The following is a 20,455-nucleotide window of genomic DNA, read 5'->3' as shown; positions in this document are numbered from 1 at the left end:
CGATAGTTTTGTGGGGGAGAGAGAGAGAGGTTATTGTGCTTGCTTTCTAGTGGTGGTTGGCTGGCCGAGTTGAAGGATGGCGTTGTGAAAGCTTAATAAGGACTGTTTTCGTGTACCTTTTCATACCTTATGATATCTTACTTCACTGTTGTAGTTTTGTGTGTGAGAGAGAAAAGTTAAGGGGCTATTACACTGGTCAAATTTTCCGTGGATCTTCAGTCAAACCACGATTTCCGCTAGCGTGGTTCTCATTTGTTTCTTGTTATTGCTGCTGATGATGATGGTGAGTAATATCGTCGTCCTACTGTGAAATCTACCGTAGCTTTGGAATATTGTGGACCCGCCAGAAAACCACGGAAATATGAGAACCACGCCAGCGGAAATCGTGGTTTGAGTGAAGATCCACGGAAAATTTGCCCAGTGTAATAGCCCCTGTGCTTGCTCTCTCGTGGTGTTAGAGTGGCTGAGTTTGCGACAGGCGTTGTGAAGAATAAAGAAAGGAGGGCTAATTATCTTTCCCTTCTTATACCTTCCTCTCTCAGCTCTTTGTTCTTCATGTTGTGGGTGAGAGGAGGGCTAATTTTCTTTCCCTTCTTATACCTTCCTCTCCGCTCTTTATTCTTCATGTTGTGGGTGAGAGGAGGGCTAATTTTCTTTCCCTTCTTATACCTTCCTCTCTCAGCTCTTTATTCTTCATGTTGTGGGTGAGAGGAGAGCTCACTGTTTTTCCTCTCTTGGCAAGGATCGTTAAAGCCTGACGTTGGGAAGTTAAATATAGGGAGCTGATTGTCTACCTTCTCACTCTTCTCTTTCGTCGGTTGCTTATTTCCTTATTTCTCATCTTGTTATTCCTACTCATGCCTCTGCCCTGCATTCTTCTTCCCTCAAACTTCCTCTCCTCTCGGCTACTTATTTTCTTCCTCATTCCTGCTCACACTTCGGCCTTACACCCTCCCCTTTATTCCTCCTCCTCCTCCTCTTCCAAGCGGTTGTCACTTGTTTGACTTGATCTTGTCATTAGCGGTGTGTCATATTTTCTCTCTCTCTCTCTCTCTCTCTCTCTCTCTCTCTCTCTCTCTCTCTCTCTCTCTCTCTCTCTCTCTCTCTCCCCATGTGTCTTTAGTAAATAGATATGTTGTCTTTTCTTGCCATCAAACGGGCCTCACGGAATGACATGGGGGGAAGGGAGGCAGTGTGAGTCGTAGGGTCATATTTCTTAACATTTCGAAGTCCAAGTACACACATTTGACAAGGCTTTCGTAGGAGTTTTGGGCATTTGCAGAGGCAGTTTTATGAACCTTCTGGTAGTTTCTTCATTCCTTTGTGCCATAAACCTGCAAAAATACTCAATAGAACGCGATTGATCTCTTTTTCGACCTTTAGAAATAGTTAATGTGAGGCGGAAGCGTCTGAGAATACCGATCTTAGTACTTCTTCTCCGTCCATATCTATCCTGACAAGTGCACCACAAGACGCCACTCGGGCTACACGTGGCAGCTGCCGAGAACCAGTTTTTCACCATCTGTCCCCACCCATAAATCTATTCAACCTTCTTTTAAAGCGCCATACGTATTTGCATTAATGTCACAGCTGCTTATAACTATTTCCATTCATCCACTACCTTCCTCCCTGGTATCCCCCCGTGGTCCTGCCCCTCCACCCTCCTCCCCCTCGGCTCTTCACAAGCGATATTAGTCATCATGGCATTTTTTTTCCTGCCCCCCCCCCCCCCGTGTTTATAAGTCCACAGACCACAAGTGATATATTCCGTGGTGGCCCCCATCGTCTTGCTCCCTCCTCCGGGCTGTTGGCGGTGGTTGTTTGCGCACACACACACACACACACACACATACACACACACACAGTGGCGTGAAGGAGTCAATAATCATCCATAATGGAGCAGCAGGGGCCGCCGCGCCTCCACACGTCACCAAGCTTGCTGGTGTGGCTCGTCCTGCCCACGGCCCCGCTTCACACCGACAAAAACACGCTCCGGGACTTGAATCCTATGACTAATGGAAATTGAAGCAACTATTTATGTTGTTTGTGGAGCCAGTATGCTAATGTTTTTGTTTATTCCATGGACTGAATAGTGAAACCCAAAGTATTAGACCGTCTTACTTGGCTGTCCATGCCTTCGATCAGAACTTGAGTTAATGTAACGAGGAGATGAAACCAAGGAATGAATCTTGACCTATTTTGCAATTTAATTGATGTCCTGAACAACAAACGAAAAAAAAACCTTTTGGTGTGTAAAATGAAAAAAGATCACAGAAAAGATTACAATCCGCATAGTTCCCACAATCGCCGTACAAAATCAAGCGTCACTGAGAGCCACTCCGGGTTAAGGGTTGTGCCACTCTACTGGCACTCGTAGCGCCCACACCCTTACGTGCGCTGAGCCTTGCCGCGGGGTGCCGGACTACTTGACGATGCGGGAGGCATACTCCGCCACGTGCATCACGCCCCAGGGCCCAGCCACGTGCAGGTTGGCGCCGCGCACGTTGGAATTGATGTGAGTGTTGTGCAGCTCCGCCACGCCGGAGGAGCAGGCGGCCGCCCCGTCGCCGGTGCTGCTCAGCTTGCCAAGCCAGTACTCATTGCCGGGCAGGGCGTTGCCGTCCCAGGCGTAGCCCACTACCAGCAGCGTGCCGCGGGGGACAGGGTCGTGCAAGGACCTCTTAGAGAAGTGTATGACGACATCCGTTCCGGGAAACACCTCGCCGTCCCGCACGCCCTGGCAGGCCTCGGCGCCAATCCAGCTGAAGTCAATGTGTGCCACATGCGTGACGTCACTCCCCTTGAGGGCGTCCCCCCAGGCGTCCACGAACAGGGCGTCCTGCTGGTGGGAGGCACGCCACACGCCGAGGCCCAGCCCTACCACGTGCACGTACGCCTTGAGTCCCGCCGCCTTTGTCCGACTCTTGGCTTCGGCGAGCAGCGTCTCCGCTGTCAGCTGCATCCTGGCCTTGTACGCTGCTACGTTGAGCCGCGTCGTCTTGTTCACCTCCAGGAAGGTCTCGCCCGGCGCCGCGGCCTCCCACAGCGGCAGCGTCATGCCCCACAGCCTTGCCCACAGGTGCTGCAGGTGCTGCCGCTCACCCGGCGGCCCGTAGCCACCCTGACGAGTGTTCTGTTTGGGCGTCACCACACAGTCCTGCCACTCCATGACGCCTGCCTTCTTGAGCCTGGCGCCCACCATGCCCACGATCACCCCGGACTCTTGAAAACTGCCCGCCGCGCCGGGCACGCCCTTGTTCCTGCGGCTGCCGTCATTAATGAAGAAGGAAGATGAGGAGACGGACAGGAGCGCAGAGAGCTTCACCTCATCATAACTGAGGTAGTCCTTGAGGCAGAGGGGCGGCGCCTCCTGCTCGCTTCCGATCTTCTCGAAACCTCCCCTGCCATGCGTCCCGTCCCGCAGAAGGTATTGGTCACCCCGTCCGAAGAAGGTGACGGGCCTCTTGAGTAGCAGCCGATCCACCAGGCCCAACAGACTCAGCCCTTTGTAGACGGCCCTGAGGGAGCAAGCGTGGCGGTAAACATTGCATGCTTGGGCCACGAGGACACCAACTCTACTTAACTGTTCTGCCACAAAAACACGCCTGGGGGACTGACTGGTGAGGTAGATCACTGCTTATGCAAATCAAAGACAAGGTTAAGAAAGAATAGGGACGTAGGTGAGGCTAATAATAGAGAAACGGGCGATGTTAAGAAGAAGAAAAATAGAGAACAAGGCGGGTGGGGGTTGGGGTGGGCGGATGGGTGAGTGGGTGGTTGAGAGAGAGAGAGAGAGAGAGAGAGAGAGAGAGAGAGAGAGAGAGAGAGAGATACTTGTGAATGGAAGGGAGAGTATAGGATGAAAAAGAGAGAAAAGAGAAAGGAAAGTGACAAGGAAAGGGAAAAGGAGGGAGGAAGCGAGGAGAGAAGGGAGAGAGGAAGCAGTTAGGGAGGGAAGGAAAGTGGGGGAGAGAGAGAGAGAGAGAGAGAGAGAGAGAGAGAGAGAGAGAGAGAGAGAGAGAGAGAGAGAGAGAGAGAGAACATGGAAGTGTCACACAAGGTCAGAAGGAAGAAGTCCACAAGCAAAAAAAACAGAGACGGAAGACGAGTATGTACACGGAAGGAAAGACTGTACACACACACACACACACACACACACACACACACACTCACTTTTCAACGCGGGTGCCATTCGAAGCCTTGAAGTCCAGGAAGGCGGCGAGGAGCGGCAGGCAGCGGTGGTGCAGGAGTGGGTAGGCGGAGTTGAATTGTGCCTCCAACTCCCTCGGGTTCTTGCCGTTCTGGAAGGTTCGATTTTAGAGTTAGCTCGACCAAATTCTACATCTTCCATAACTGTAAACTTAAGCCCGTGTTCTTAAACATATCTGCACCTTGATTCGCCTACTTGAAAAGCCTCTCGTAGAAGTTGCTAGGATTTGCGTGGACTGTTTTGTGATTCTGGTGATAGTTTTACACGCCTTCTGCATCTTGGATGGTAATATCGCCCAAGAAAACCAGATTAAACTTCTATGTGACCTTGGAAAATCGTCGTGATGGGAGCTCGATACGTGTAATTAAGACTATGGGCCTCGATATCATCAAGCACTCTACGCTCATATCCAGCAACGTGTATAGCTCTTCAATAGGGCATCAACATACCAGAGAAAACAACATTAAAAGGAAGAAAACACAATTGAAAAGTGTATGTTATGTATGCAATTCAACAAGGGCAAACGCGATGAATAGGTATGATGTCTGCGGCGTAAACAAAGCAAATGGCAAACTACGTTCAATGAATGAATGTAACGTAGAAAAAAAACGAGCATGAGTTTAATGAATGCAGGGCACGTGATTAAGGAGAGACATGCATTGAGTGTTTTAACGAAGGAATAACGAAAAACTGGATATATTTTTATTGTTGTCCTCGTCGTTATAATAGTAGTGGTGTTAGTAGTAGCAAATAAGAGTAGAGGGGGAAGTAGTGGAAGCGACGGCAGTAGTAGTAGTAGTAGCAGCAGTAGTAATTGCAGTAGTATGTAGTAATAGTAGTAGTAGATGTTGCAGTAGTAGTAGATGTAGTAGTAGTAGTAGTAGTAGTTGTTGTAATTTAGGAGTAGTAGTAGTAGTGGTAGTACATGTAGTAGCGGTGGTAGTAGCAGTAGTAATTATAGTAGTATGTAGCAGTAGTAGTAGTAGTAGTAGTAGTAGTAGTAGATGTAGTAGTAGTAGTTGTAATTTAGGAGTAGTAGTAGTAGTAATGGTGGTAGTAGCATTATTGGTAAAAATAGCAGCGGCAGGGGTAGCAATAGCAGTAAAAACAGTACATAAACAAAGAATCATTAACCTTGAGGTGCGTCTTGACTCTGGCTGTGTCAATAGGGAACTCGATGAAGAACTTGCTGCTCGCCTCTGTCAGCTGGGCGAGGTCAGCTCTGGGGGGCGGCGTGGCGCGAGCGGCCTCCTTCAGATACCTTCGTATTACCTCCTCCTCCTCCCACCTTCCCCTCCCCGACCCCGCCACACCAGCCATTCCCAGCCTCCCCTCAGCCTCCTCGCAGTCTACCGTGTTTTAGTGCCTCTTTGGGTCCACAGGTGCTCTGCTCGTAGGCGCTCACCTGTGTTAGAGGCAATTATATATTTTTTTTCTTATTTAGTAAAGTGTACCTATTAGGCTATTACGTGTACTTGGAATAACACATGAAGATAATTATTATTGATAAGGAAAGGGCTCGTAGGCTCTCACCTGTGTAAAGGGCAATTATATATATTTTATTCATTAAAGTATACCTATTAGGCTATTACGTGTACCTGGAATAACACATGTGAGTAGGCTAATTGTAGGTTGGGAAAGGGGGCACGTGATAAGAGTTGATATGAAACTGGATAAATTTATGATTATTGGTAACACACACACACACACACACACACACACACACACACGTGGAATATTGTAAAATGTGACAATACGGGACATCACGAGCTTGACTCATTTTTGTATAAATAAAAAAAGAAAAAACACACACACACACACACACACTATAGTATTTTGTTAAGCAACGTTTGGCAGTGACAGTCTTGGGAAGTGGTAACACCGAGAAGAAAAACAAAGACTGGCATCAGCATTCCTCTCGAGTTGCCGGGTATTGCTAAGAGACTCAACTTCAGCAATAATACTCCATACCGTCCTGTTTCTGTATGGTTGCACCACGTATGGAAGGATGTTACGTTGTGCTGTTTCTTTGCCTTTCATCAGCATTGTTCATATTTAGATAACGGTATAGATTATTACTGTAAGCTACACTATACATGACAAGACCTCTCCCCACCCTGTTCTCTCTCTCTCCCTCTCTCTCAACACTGACACGCCCCCACCGCCACCACTGTCCTCACCGTTTGACAACACACCGCAACCCAACACAGAACACACTGCACCACAACCCGACTCAAAGCAACACTACAGACAACACAACTATCACCCACCCACAACACTGACCACGGGAACAGCTAGGAAAGCCAAGCCTGTTGTAATCTCACGAGCTCAACCACTACTGATAGCGCGGCGTTGTCTGTATATGTATACGTATAGATGTATTTCTCGACCTGGTGCAATATCATGGGGAGGAGGAGGAGGAGGAAGAGGGAGAGGAGGAAGGAGAGAGAGCGGGAGGAGGAGTACAGCCTGTAAAGGTGACTAACTGACTGACTGACTCATTCACCTTTCGCCGTCTTGTACAGTTCCACCCTCGTCTCCAGCAGTCACACAGCGTAAATAGAACGAAGGTAGAGTGCATTACTGTGATATACCTTGTTAGTTTTATGCATAACGTTACTGTCCACTGATTCAACTAACCCGGTGGCACAGTTTTCATGGGTGTTGTGTTTTACCTCGAATTTACAGTATGTCAAGCGTTGTGAATGTTTGTATGTGTGTATGTGTGGTTGGATGGGAAGCCCTACAGTACATTACAGTCACGACAAACGAAAACTACATCATACACCAAATTTTTCCATCTACAACAAGTGATTCACGCATAAACAAGCAAGGAAACAGTTGCTAAAAAGGTGACACTTGGAAACTTACAACCTCAGCAGCCACATGTTGAGATGAGTTAATGAAGTGAAATACGACCGCCGCTAGAGTAGCCTGTCTTCACCCTTCACTCACCACGCTTCCTTCATCTCAAGTGTCTCTTCCCTCAGCACAGTGCAATAGGAAATCTCATGAATCACTCTTGGCATCATATTGCATCATTAAACATCCCTTGAGTCACTTTAGAGGCCCCAGTGTTTTCCCTGGCTTACCTTGAAGTGGACGCTCTCCCGCCCCCTGTCCCCGCCCTTGCGTCCACACTAAGGTTGGATTTGCGCCTCTCTTCTCGCTGTACACGGCTCCCCTGGTGTCAGTATGCCTGTTTTGTCTACTAACTCTACTTCTGATGGTGACAATCGCGAGGCAGGCTGCAGTTGCTTCTACCGTGTTTTCTGTGGCGGGTAAGTGACGGCTGAGAGAAAATGGAGCTGGATGGCCGAAGCAGGGAGGAACTATAGACGGTGTGGGAGTACAGAGGTTGTGGGACTACAGTATACCGTAATTACCGTTCGTTTCGTACAAATGTGGTGTTGATGTTCGCTTTGAGGATGAGCAGTAGCAGCACATAACGAAAAGGAAGGTAGATTTTTTAAATTATTTTTTTATTTATTTTTTACGGAGGGTCATAACTCTCCTCGTACACACAAAACACACACACAAAAAAAAACCTGAGTGTTCCTTCCCACTAAGTTGATTCTATTAGCGTAAGTATCCCATATCCTCATGATTAGAACGAAGGTAGATGTTTGGTGTTTAATTAAGGAGGGAGAGTCACGTGACATAAGCCTTGGTTGGTATTATAAGACTATCGCTTCTCACATTAACAATTTCTAAAGATTAAAAAGGGGGTAAGTCGAGTTCTAATGAGTGTTTCCTTAGGTTCACGGTACAGAAGAAGGGTCAAACTACCACCAGGGTCATAAAACTACTGGAAATGCCCACAACTCCTACGAAAGCCTTGTCAAATATGTGTTCTTGGGCGGCGAAATGTCTCATAATACGACCCGGTCTCGTGTAACACACACACACACACACTCACACGAGCTGAGTGATCGTTCCCCTTACCTGATTCATATATTAGTGTTAGCAGCGCGTACCCTCATGACTAAAACGAATGTAAATGTGTTGCTTTTAAGAGAGTCACACAAGGTCACCTCGTTCACACGCACACACAAAAAACACTAACAAGCGACATGTTCGTTCCCGTTACGTTGATATATTAAGAGTTGAATAAGTCAGGAGGTTTGTTTTGAGGAAGAACAGTTGCTGTACATAATTAATTGTTTTCATGTATATATAAACTCATAAGCCGGGTATTTTTTTTAACCTTTCCTTTCTACATTGTTTGCTGAATTCTATAACTCGTTTCTTTTTAAGTATTGTAGTCGCATCAAGTTTTTCTCATACTTAATAAAAACGAGGTGAGTATTTTTCATAACGTCTCCATCTATATTAAAATAAATTAATGGTTATTACATGTGAAGATGGCGATAGATATCCACTTGCAGAAGGACGCTTAGCTGCCTCTTGTCTCCTCGTGTTAGAATATTGGCTGTGGTTCCTTGGTAGCCTAGTGGTGGTGTACATTTATTCATTTGATCGATGATAATTTCTTAATGTATTCCTTACTCAGTGATTTCTAGCAGACGAATCGTATTACTGTTTTGTTAATCTTTCATTTTCAGTAAACCGCCCTTTACTTTTTTTTTCGTACCTACAATTCTAAATCCGTGTATTATTATCATTATTATTATTAACGCTCTCTTTCTCCAATCCTCTTCAGCCTCGTAAGTACTACTGGCATGGAGGAGCAGACCGGGGAGGACCTGCTAGAGGGCCACTTGAGGCAGCTTGCGGAGGTTCAGGAGCCGCCCAGAGCCAAGCTAGAGGAAGTGATCTCTCGCAGCGATTCGTTTCCCGTCCGATTCCCAACCCAGTCAGCGCGACTAAAGACCCTGCTGGAGGTGTGTGTGGGGGGCGGGTGGTTTTGAGAGAGAGAGAGAGAGAGAGAGAGAGAGAGAGAGAGAGAGAGAGAGAGAGAGAGAGAATAAGGTGTTATAGGGCTGATAAAATAATCTGAATGATTTTAGCGAAATCTTGCAGCAAGAGAGAGAGAGAGAGAGAGAGAGAGAGAGAGAGAGAGAGAGAGAGAGATTTGCTTTTCTGCGCGGTGGTGAATCATTTCCGGGCTGAAGTGTAAGCGTTTGTTTGCTTCTGGTCGAGGGCAGGGCGGCGTGCACGACGAGGCCACCCTGGAGCAGCACGTCAACTCGGCCTACCCTATAGTACACGAGCGAGTCCTGCCGCTCCTTGCCTCCTTCCTCCACTTCAAGAGGAGTCACGGCAGGAAAAAGGAAAGGTGAGTTCTTTTCATGACATGTGATAGTAAGATGCTTTATATGAGGGGTTAAAAAGATATTGGGCATGAACGGGAAAGTTTATGCTTTTTCTCTGCCTTTCTAGAGAACTTTACAAAAATCTGGGACTGTTGGAGTTAGTGGATCGTCTCCTAAAGCAGCGACCCATCGTTTTCTACACTCCACATGACGTCTACCTACTCAGAGACTGCACCGAGGGCTGTGATGGCTTCATGGATATCGGCCATTCCAAGGAGCAAGGGAGCCTCACACTGAAAGAGTACATGAGCTATGATGAGATGAAGCTCTCGGCGCTATTCGGGGTGTCATCCTACTCTGCCTTCATCAACGACGGTAGTCGCTACAACCGGGGGCTGCCCGACCCGCCTGAGAAGTTTGTGCCTGAAGGCGTCATTGTGGGCTTGGTGGGCGCCAGGATGGAGCGTGAGGGCGTCATGGAGTGGCAGGACTGTGTGGTGACGCCTAGGCAGAATACTGCGCACCGCGGTTACGGCGAGGAGCTTCCACCGCAGCCGCGACTGGTGAGGGAGTGGGCGCGACTGTGGAACGAGCATTTCCTCCCCACCTGGGAAGAGGCCTCCGCGACCACGAAAACCGAGTTTTTGTCTTGCTCCTCCGACCTGCTGTTCAATGCGAAGGTATACAAGGCCCGCATGCAGCTGTCGGCCGAGACGCTGCTGGCCGAGGCTGGCGTGCGTGCTGCAGGCGTGGGGCTGAAGGCATACGTGCACGTGGTAGGGCTCGGCCTGGGCGTGTGGCGCCTCACGCCTCACCAGAACCAGCTCTTTGTGGACGCATGGGCCGCCGCCCTCACCAAGGCCGACACGACTCACATCAGTCACATTAACTTCAGCTGGATCTCAGACGTGACGCAATGCGGCGGGGCGCAGGACGGAGAACACTTCCCTGACACGAGCGTTGTCATCCGCTTTACCAAGACCGGCCTGCACGCCGCGCCACTGCCCGAGGGAACTCTCCTGGTGACCAGCTTCGCCTGGGACTCCAATTCCTTTCCTGGCAACGAGTACTGGCGTGGCAAGTTGTCAGCCTCTGGGGACCCCGCGGCCGCCTGCTCCTCGGGAGTGGCCGAACTGCACAACACACTCATCAATCCCCGTGTCACGGCCACCAACCTGCATGTCGCGTCGCCGGGACGCGTCGAGCACGTGGCGGCCTATGCACGTCGGAGGCTAGATACCCCGCAGTGAGTGGAGGACGCGTGGGTGTGTCTATGCTGAAATCACAACCTCCAAGAGTGGACACCTTGATCAACTAAAGTTTGCCCGACTTTCATTCTTGCTAGAATAATTCATGCAGTCATATCTCGCTTTCAGCGGTTCTAGTACTCGCGGTTTCGTGGCAGACGATACCTGCGGGATGCCTTTCTCACCCAGCAGCAACATATCACATATGGACGCGTATTAGCGGCATTGAATACCTTAAATGGGTTTTGAGTTTTTCGTTACGCTATAAATTTTGCCTCTCTGTGGGAGCCAAACATATTGTACGCGATACTAACGTAATTATAGGGCGTACATGTAGATTGTAGAGCCTGGGGGGTCTGAACAGATTCGCGGATACTTTTACTTTGGTCTCAGGAACGTAACGAGGGATGACTGTAATTGATGAGAGAGAGAGAGAGAGAGAGAGAGAGAGAGAGAGAGAGAGAGAGATTTTTTGCAGGTATGACGATGCTTTTTACTACATCAAGAAAATATATTTACAAAAACATCTCCGTATCATATGATATAGTATTTCGGAGGTTATTTTCTTTTCTTTTAGATGCAATGTATTTACACTAGCTGTTGAAATATAATAGATAAATACACATGAAATAAAGTAATTGAGTTAAAACCTTTTGAATTACCATATTCACCATTTAAATAAACAAGAAAAATGGATTTTGCCGGGCGGCAACGCATGGCGCCACCCCGGTGGCCCCACCTGTGAGAGTACAGCAGGGGCACCGTGGTGGAGATGCTGAAGTGAGTGTTCAACAGTGACAGACTTTGATTCTCGATTTCCAGCAGCGGCGGCAGATCCAGGAATTGGGCTGAGATCTTGGGAGAAGGAGGAAAGACACTATTTATAGTAATTAGTACATAAAATCAAGATCTTCGCTCATATTTTATGAGGTTGATTCACATTTTTGCATACATTCTTAAGTATACAATAGATGTTTATGTTATGATGATAATATTAACGAACCTCATTTTGAATTCGACTACCAACCAACCGCCCAGTTTCTCCAGTAGAGGGCTCTCCAGAAGTGCATGGCCGTGGTATTTAAACGCTGCCATACAGCCATGAGGAAAGGGGGCGGTGGCCACAAGGTTAGGAACTTAGATGGGTTGAGTATGTTGCCCAAGACACTCTGGCGGGGCCCAACCCGGGAATGACGACGGACTGATAAAGGAAACTGTGTGCAAAGGGTTACGCGAGCTGTGTACGAGGCCACGATCTCTTTCAGGCAGCCAGGTGTCAGATGAAGGTGAAGTCCAACACTCGTAGTTACTTTCCCATAAAAAAAACAAAACAATGACCATGACCAACAACAATGAAGATTAAAAAAAATGTCAGCGTGTTACGTTGGAGAGGTACTAAACCTGATTCCTCCCTCTCCAAAGATTGCTCCCTCCCTATAGGGGGTAACACGGTCCTTTGCCGATGGCGGCCCGTAGCAGGGTGCCGACAGACCGACTCTTTCGGCTGACGTCAGCCGAGCCGACCAAGTCGATCTGTCGACGACGACTGGCGTGTCGCTGTGTGCTGATTCGTAGGAAGGTGTTGAGGGATGCTAAAAGAAAGTTCCACAGGATATATGTTGAGTATACTCTTTACTACAGTTGTTAGAAATTTGTTTTTGTATTAATATAAACTTGATTTTTTTACGGAATGATCAATACGACAAAAAGTAACCAGAGCTGGGCACCCGCTGATTTTTCTTTAGCTCGCTAATCGCTAATCCGATAATTTTTTTCTTTAGCTCGCTAATCGCTAATCCGATAATTTTTTTCTTTAGCTCGCTAATCGTTAATCCGATATTTTTTTTCTTTAGCTCGCTAATCGCTAATCCGATAACTTTTTTCCTTAGCTCGCTAATCGCTAATACGGTAATTTTCCAGGTTTGTTGGTCTGCTAACGCTATTTTTTTTCTTTTTGCCTGTTAATCAAGTCCCCAATCATCTGCTAACTTTTTTTTTGTTAAATCCGCAAAAAAAACATAATTTCCAATGAATAATTATAGACTAATAGTAATATAACAAATAGCAAATAGCAAATATAGCAAATAGTTTACTAACCTGTCACGTCCAGTGACGTCCTTTGTGGGATGGCAGACGATCCCACAATGAGCAATATTTTGATTCCCTCTCTTTCCCTAGTTGTTAGGTGTAACCAGATGAGTGGCGCGGACGAAACTAAAGATGAATTGATTGAGTATATTATAGGAGTTATCAAATACTGATAAATTTTAGAGGCAAGTATGGTTCCTCCTCAAACAACTTAAGTGAAAAATTGCTATTTTCTACGTTCCTTTGATGAGGAATCAAATATCCTTTTTAATTAACGCAAGACATCTTGAGGCTACAGGAAGTAACAGGAAGTGACTTCCGGACCAACACGCAGCGTGGGTGTCTGTCTGTGTGTATATCTCTCCGTCTGTCTGTTTGTTTCCTATCATGTAGATTTTTATATAATTCCACTGATCCATTCACACGTGACACTCCATTAATCTTTATCACCCCAGTTATAGTAAGTAGGGCTACATAACTATATAATTATAATGTGTGTGTGTGTGTGTGTGTGTGTGTGTGTGAATTTATACAGTTGAAAGTACTGAAAGTAGAGGCGAGGAAATGGAAATTAGCGATTAGCGGACTTACAATTTTGGCACTCTAACGCTAATCCGCTAAATTTTTCAATCCGCTAATCCGCTAACGTTTATTTAGCTCGCTAATTAGCGGATTAACGGTTAGCGGACCTTTTTAGCGGAATGCCCACCTCTGAAAATAACTGACCCAAAGCATTTGCATAACAGTACAGAATTTTCACATGAGTATAGGGAAAGACATGCGATCGGGTGTGTTCTTGCATCATCACTCGAAAATAAACTGCCAGGGCGACAATAAACATTTCGAACCCAAACAACTCCATTCCATGTGTTATATGACAGATTCCATGAAATTAAGAAACTTCGTACGGCCACTAGATCTCGCGACCAAAACGAAATTCAAACTTAGCAGCGTCGGTGAGTATTATGCCTTTTGTGGATTTTACGAAATTTTCTACACAGATATCGAACCTTGCCAAGCCCAAAGGTTCCCTCGTGTATTTAGAGTTTCACTTCATATAAATAGAATAAGGTTGATACGATGAATCCTAACCCATGCATGAATGCTCGGTCTTGTCCTGAGAAGTGAAAATTCCGCACGCGTAATATTCAACCATGACACAAAAAATAAAAAAAACTCAAATCAGACTCCCTATTCGTTTCGCATATCTTGCCAACACATTCCTTACTTTTGTGTTTTAAACTGAACCGTCAAATCACTCTAACTTGTTTTTGGAATAAGTACCAAAGACGACGGTGGAGGCTGCCCTAAGAAAACAACGCAGGAGGAGCAGCAGCACCAGGAGAGCCAGTAACAGGAGGCCCACCACGTCCAGTAGCAGGAACTCCACCCAGGACAGCTGGGTGGCCGGGCACCTCAGCTGCGGCGCCCCTCGGTGGCGGATCACGTACTCCGACCAAAAGACAGCGCGCTCCTGCGGCGTCGTCAGCTGATCCCTCAAGGACGCCGACATTGCCGACACGGTCTCTCTGTACCTGCAAAAGGACAAGAACTCTAAATAGATAATACAACTGTTTGTTGCGCCTTCTACAGCATTGCACTCCAATTCATCAAAAAAGTTATCTCGATCTCTATCCAGCTTATTTGAAAACACTGTTTAGCCTTAATACCAATGGAAACACTAAACAAATGTTAACCACTAACTTTGCATTGGTTATGATATCCGTGAGGGCGTCGACGATCCTGTCAGCAGTAAGTTCCTCCCACTCCATCATGTGACCCAGACCCGAGTTTTCCACGTACATGGCATTCCTTGGCTGGTCACCGAAAATGGGGAGGACGAGTAGGGGCGTGGAGTGGAAAATGGACTCTTGAAAGCTGAGAAGACCGCCGTGGGAGATGAACACCTTCACATTGTTGTGAGCTGCGAGACAAAACTAGTTAGGTTAACCTGCCAGGGCTCCCCAACACAGCACATCATGAATTAGGCTCTAATAGCAGTGTGTCATATCATGGCGGCGTCCCCTATTCCTGCACTCACCGAGGATATCCTGCTGGGGCAGCCAGCTGCTGATCATCACGTTATCTGACACGCCCTCCAACTCTCCCTCGTACTTCCAGAGGACTCGCTGCGGCAGTCTACGGAAAGCCTTTAGGAAGGCTTGGCGGTACTCCGGCGGCATGGTTTCACCGCGAGTGACGGAGCCTAGACTGAAGTAGATGACGCCCTCAGTGCCCGCGCCTGCAATCCACGACTCCAGGTCCTGCAGTTTGGGAGGAGACTCTGCACTTCCAGGGAGGATGGGCATGGTTGCTTCGATGACAACTGTGTTTGTCACCAATAGTTCATTTTTTCATTTATCTATGTGAAAATGATTTTCCTTAAAGATGCCCTATTTCCTCGAAAGTTTGCTGCTAGCTGATTGGTTGAGTAAACGATATATGAATAGCATCGTTGTATTTGAAATAATTGCCAGGTAAGTGAATCAAGACTTATTTACTAACTTAAGTTTCTTCCCTCGATATGTTATGTCGGTTAAAAATGATAAAGAGTAAAGAGATAATGTAGTAATGTGTTGCCAGCACATTACTATACATTATCTCTTTACTCGTTACAATTTTTAATAGACATAACATAACGCATAGGGGGGAGAAACTTAGGTTAGTAAATAAGTCTTGCTTCACTTACCTGGCAATTATTTCAAATACAAAGATGGTAGTCGCTTTTCGTTTACCCAGCCAATCAGTTAACAGGAAACTTTCCTAAGAAAAAGGGCACCTCTACGGGAAAGTGCATTTTCATTCCACAAAAAGTAGACTCGTGAAATTGAAGGGCATTTATATTAACAGTGAAGGAGAGAGACGCTGACTATGCAGGGAGGAGGAGGGAGGGCATGAGTTTCTGGACAAGTGTGTTTGTCATTTAGTGAAGATAAAGGGCGTGAAGGACCATAACTCATTGTGGCTTACCTCTGAGAGAGCCCTTCCCGGGCGGCAGTGCATGGCGCCCACCTCCACCTGTGAGGGCAGCAGGGGCACCGTGGTGGAGATGCTGAAGTGAGTGTTCAGCAGTGACAGACTTTGGTTTCTCTCGATCTCCAGCAGCGGCGGCAGATCCGGGAACTGGGCTGAGATCTAAAGCAACAAGTACATGTTTTTTCCTTTTTATTATCGAAGATATAATTTTGATATATCAGTTACTTATTTACTGTCTTAGCACTAGATGATGGAGTAAAACGATATGTTTGTACTGGAAACATTTTCACAAACTGTTACATATATATGTTATTTGTTTTAAAGGGACAGTTCATAGAAAAAACTTCGCCTTTATAATTTGAAAATCACATAAAAGAAGGATTTGAAAAATTTGAAGTATTCTAACCTCTTCTTGAACCAACGGCATAACTCGCCATTGCCTCCAAATAAATGAAAAAGCAATGCGCCAAACTGTGTTTTCGAAGCGTTCCCAGACGGACATTTGGAAGGATCGTGGAACAAATTGTATTTCAGGTACGAAGGACGGCATGAGAACGTTGCCAAGAATGCTACTGTGTTCAGGATCCAACCCGGGCGTGACGATAGTGATGAAGGGGACCTCGTGCACGAAGGGATAAGTCATCTGAGAACAAGACGACGCCCGGTAAATTTGTTTTAGATAAAATGATATGAAAGTTAATCATATCTGGTTTATATGTGGTATATATTGCACGTCCTTAATACTTACCTCATTTAACTTGTGACTCACTATCACGAGGTCGAATTCCTTCCTTCTCTGATACAGTTCTTTCACCGCTGGTACTTTGTAGAGATTTTTGGCGAAGGAGACCATTGTCCTTTTCAGTCCGTCATAGTTTTCATTTTTCCTGACGACGAACATGTTTTTCTTTGCTAAAGAAAAATAGGCAAGGCCATGTTGGATCTCCGTGATATTTGGATGTTGGGACGCCACCGGAATGTCTGTCAGCATCATCACCTGAAGGCAAGGGTCCTGTGTTAGGCAAAAACATGTCTACCTATAAAAGGGAGTATATCAAAGACAATACCATCCAGTGACAGCAGCTTCTCTTCTTTACTTGTGACATTGTACCCTGGCAGCATGAAAGGGGTCGTTCAAAAATTACGTAACGTCTAAGGGGAAAAGGGAGGGGGGGGGGGAGTGCTGTGAGGTTTAATAGTAATTTATTGTTATTAATCTAATAAATACACGTAGAAAATTGCAGTTTAACATAATTTCAGCGACAGTCTGTCGAGCCGTGGCTCCTGAGAGACATGTCAATTTAAAGAGATGTTTTATTCCACAAGGGGAAGGGGGGTGTAACCATGTGTTACATAACATTTTCATTTTTTTCCATGTGGGCCGAGAGGTGGAAACTGAGTAAATGTGAAAAAAAAATATTTGCAAACTTATCTGAGATTTTTTAATACCTTAACATGGGTGTTGAGAAAACTTAAAGATGATAATTTGCTGGTATTAGGTCAGACATATTGCATTTAAAAAAAGAAAACCTACTAATTTGTAGGGGGGCAACATCATTTTCTAGGGTGTTTTTCTTCATGTGTTACAAGACGTGACAAGTGGGAAAGGGGGAAGGGTGACTAAAAAGCGTTACGCAATCTCTGATTGGTCCCAAACGGGCAGCTGCGTCTTTGATTTTTTTAGTAATTACCAATAATTTAGAACGTGATAAACACACACACACACACACACACACACACACACACACACACACACACACACACACACACACACACACACACACACACACACACACACACACACACACACATATATATATATATATATATATATATATATATATATATATATATATATATATATATATATATATATATATATATATATATATATATATATATATATATATATATATATATATATATATATATATATATATATATATATATATATATATATATATATATATATATATATATATATATATATATATATATATATATATATATATATATATATATATATATATATATATATATATATATATATATATATATATATAAATGAGCCTTGTGTTTGTTGGCCTCCCTAGAATGAACTAATTGTATCTTTGTAAGCGACTATTACCTTGTGGCCTCGATCAGCCAGACCTTCTGCCACGGGTTTGAAGACGCGGTTGTGGCTTGCCGAGGACACTGGTAACAGCATGAGAATCTTGTAAGATCTCTCAGGAGGCGGGAGAGCTCCGACGGATCTTCCCATCAGAGCTGCCGCCAAAGTGCACAACACCGCCATCTTCATCTGCAAGAGAGAATTTAGCTTGCCAAGTAGCCTCAAATTTAAGCTTGGATGGTGCATTGCTGCTGTCGCTGGTCTTTGAGGGGCATTCAGTATGTACCTGCCTTACGATACATAAAATCTCTTGGCCATGATTGGCATGTTTGTGATGAGCAGACAATCTAAAAGGGAAATATATTATGTCCTTCGATGGTTCTACTGCCACGAAGCTGACTCGGTGGGGGAGGTCACACGAAACATACACGTGCTGAGTAATCACCTGAAGCTTTGTCGTTATCATCATCATCAGCAGCAGCCTGTGTCATTCCTCTGCAGGGTGTCTCGTACGATTCTCTCAAGCGTTTCCACGCGTTACTGTCCTGGGCCTCTAGTTTTTAATTTTTATGTAAACGTTTCATAAACTTCATTTTACCATTCCATCTACTGACTGCTCTCGCCTTCTTGATTTTAAATTAGTTTTTTCCCAATCTGCTACTCTTTTTGTACATTTAGGGCTAGACCATTGTCATTTAAAAAGAATTAGTTGTCTTTTTCCACTTTTTGTCTAATCTCATCCATTTGTAGTTTTTATTACCCAGTATAATGATACCCTGCATCGATCTCTCCATCCCTTTTTGCGCACTTCCCAATCCTGTTCCGCAACAGCTGTCTCTGCTGCTGTTCCTGTTGCTGCTACTGCTGCTGCTGCTGCTGCTGCTACTACTACTACTACTACTACTACTACTACTACTACTACTACTACTACTATTACAACTTTTTTTAGATGCTTCCTATAACACCGGTAGGCTGTCTTGAGGGGCATATTGGACGGACCCGGCCCGTAAGTGGCGCAAGGGAATTTTATGTACAGTGTCGGCAGTGACTTATGACTCTTGCTTGGCCCATGCTGCCCCCGGTGCTCCACTTAACGAAGTCACTGAAACTAGGGTTGATTGGAGAACTGGCCAACAATTTTTTTTATGCAGCCCGGAGCGCCGGTAGGATCTCTTGAGGGGTCTCTTGGACGGCCGTGGCTGCCGTGATATATGACTGCTTGGCCCATGCTGCCCCCCGGTGCTCCACTTGAACGAAGTCGCTGAAGTTAGGGTTGATTGAAGATCTGGACAGTTTGTGGGTAATCTTCCGCCACTCGGCGATGACTTGAAAAATCAGGGTGTTTTGGTGGGACTCGAACCCGGGTTCAAGGGACCTCCTTTCTGCTACTCGACAATGGTTGAATATTGTCAGCGTCTTTCGGTGGGACTTGAATCTAGGTCCTTGGGCTCACCACGTCCGCACGCTGACCACTCGGCCTCCCTTACTACTTCTACCACTACTACTACTACTACTACTTTTACTGCTGCTGCTGCTGCTGCTACTACTGCAACTACTAATACTACTACATCTTCAACTGCTGCTGCTAATGGTGTCCGTTTTTATACAATTTTATCATTAGGATTTGTCAAGTGATAAATTTTTTTTACACCGACATGCTACTCCGGAAATCATGCCCAGTTTAAAAATCGATCCTTCAGACAAAGATTGATGAAGAAGTCCACTGTGATTTTAAATGCCCCACATTCCCAGGCATGGAATTATATCACCTCTCATCTCAGTATTCAAATGTTCATTTTTTCTTAAAATTGTTTGCATGACAAGGATTATCAAATGTTTATTTTTATTATTGTTATTATTTTTTTACATCCCTGCCTATTGCGCCGGTAAGCTTTCTTCATGGGCCAGATGGTCGTCCCAAGCCCGTCGTGGCGCAGGCAATTTTTTTATAGTGGCGCCAGTTATGTTTGGATCATGCTGCCCCCCGCCGGCGCGCGGCGGAACTTATTCTTGATTCACTGGATGGTTTCTTCTAGAGTCCGGGTTGATGGGTGGTCTTCTGGACTGCATGTGGGTAGCCTTAGGCCACTCGGCGGTGACTGGAAAATCCCAGGTGGTAGCGTGGGGATTCGAACCGACATTGTCCATGGCGCCGTGAATGTGAGCCCAGGACGCTAACCACTCAGCCACCGCCCACCCCCAAGTTATGTGAATAATTGTCTTTTGTTCATGCTTCTCCTTGGTAAAGAAGCCTTTGCCATCATCACTCCACTTCGCGTCATAGTTCCATGCTTCTGCATTGCCTCGAACTCGTGAGGACGAAACGCATGTACCAATATCACTAATATTGTATAGTTATTGTAATAATGACACAATGCGGTTACTAACTCTGGTGAGTGGGCAGAAGTTGACCATAAGCGACGAGCTGCACACGAGGATTACACTATTCTGCTGCTTCCGGCACGTCCACCGCCTGCGAACTGACGGCCGACACTGGTATCGATGCTGATCGGTAGTAACGCACATCCAGTTACTTAGTAATTGAGTATATAATATATAATATATACCATATAATATATATATATATATATATATATATATATAT

At 45.6% G+C, this 20,455-nt stretch overlaps 3 protein-coding genes across 8 annotated transcripts in view; 1 reads left to right on the top strand and 2 right to left on the bottom strand.

Moving 5' to 3' along the window:
* Positions 1–11,170, top strand: part of LOC126984012 (uncharacterized) — a 91,972-nt gene extending 80,802 nt beyond the window's left edge. For 2 of the 5 annotated variants that reach the window (XM_050837339.1, XM_050837343.1), the window contains exons 2-4: positions 8,874–9,054; positions 9,319–9,449; positions 9,554–11,170. In XM_050837339.1, the coding sequence (XP_050693296.1) occupies positions 8,874–9,054; positions 9,319–9,449; positions 9,554–10,676 (1,435 nt within the window). In that variant the 3' untranslated portion in view covers positions 10,677–11,170. Of the gene's footprint in view, positions 1–6,632; positions 6,781–7,343; positions 7,492–8,873; positions 9,055–9,313; positions 9,450–9,553 lie in introns of those variants that run through there. The other 3 variants (XM_050837342.1, XM_050837341.1, XM_050837340.1) reach the window with 3 other exon arrangements.
* On the bottom strand, positions 2,184–7,217 carry LOC126984019 (uncharacterized). Of its 2 annotated transcripts, none has more exons than XM_050837357.1 (4): positions 7,082–7,217; positions 5,345–5,615; positions 4,174–4,301; positions 2,184–3,518 (listed from the first exon to the last, which is right to left on the bottom strand). In XM_050837357.1, exons 2-4 carry the CDS (start codon positions 5,528–5,530, stop codon positions 2,423–2,425), a joined length of 1,410 nt encoding a protein of 469 aa, XP_050693314.1. In that variant the 5' UTR covers positions 5,531–5,615; positions 7,082–7,217; the 3' UTR covers positions 2,184–2,422. The 2 variants fall into 2 exon arrangements, with proteins under 2 accessions (XP_050693314.1, XP_050693315.1); XM_050837358.1 differs by lacking the exon at positions 7,082–7,217 and adding an exon at positions 6,182–6,334.
* LOC126984013 (UDP-glycosyltransferase UGT5-like) lies at positions 11,095–20,335 on the bottom strand. Its single transcript, XM_050837344.1, has 8 exons — positions 20,239–20,335; positions 17,866–18,039; positions 16,486–16,734; positions 16,144–16,380; positions 15,732–15,896; positions 14,803–15,025; positions 14,466–14,685; positions 11,095–14,296 (listed from the first exon to the last, which is right to left on the bottom strand). The coding sequence occupies exons 1-8, from the start codon at positions 20,263–20,265 to the stop codon at positions 14,017–14,019; spliced, it is 1,575 nt and encodes a 524-aa protein (XP_050693301.1). The 5' UTR covers positions 20,266–20,335; the 3' UTR covers positions 11,095–14,016.
* Positions 20,336–20,455: the final 120 nt, after the last annotated feature.

This window comes from Eriocheir sinensis, chromosome 55, assembly GCF_024679095.1.
Source record: "Eriocheir sinensis breed Jianghai 21 chromosome 55, ASM2467909v1, whole genome shotgun sequence".
NCBI classification, from domain to species: domain Eukaryota; kingdom Metazoa; phylum Arthropoda; class Malacostraca; order Decapoda; family Varunidae; genus Eriocheir; species Eriocheir sinensis.
This window is presented reverse-complemented; position numbering and strand designations above follow the sequence as displayed.

Excerpts from the sequence above, each read along its gene's own strand:
- LOC126984019 (XM_050837357.1), bottom strand. The coding sequence starts at position 5,530 with ATGGCTGGTGTGGCGGGGTCGGGGAGGGGAAGGTGGGAGGAGGAGGAG. Across the intron at positions 4,302-5,344 it reads GAGTCAAGACGCACCTCAAG|AACGGCAAGAACCCGAGGGA; the intron begins GTTAATGATTCT and ends CGAACCTTCCAG. Across the intron at positions 3,519-4,173 it reads AATGGCACCCGCGTTGAAAA|GGCCGTCTACAAAGGGCTGA; the intron begins GTGAGTGTGTGT and ends TTGCTCCCTCAG.
- LOC126984013 (XM_050837344.1), bottom strand. The coding sequence starts at position 20,265 with ATGGTCAACTTCTGCCCACTCACCAGA. Across the intron at positions 16,735-17,865 it reads TGGCTGATCGAGGCCACAAG|GTGATGATGCTGACAGACAT; the intron begins GTAATAGTCGCT and ends CCTTGCCTTCAG. Across the intron at positions 14,297-14,465 it reads GATATCATAACCAATGCAAA|GTACAGAGAGACCGTGTCGG; the intron begins GTTAGTGGTTAA and ends GTCCTTTTGCAG.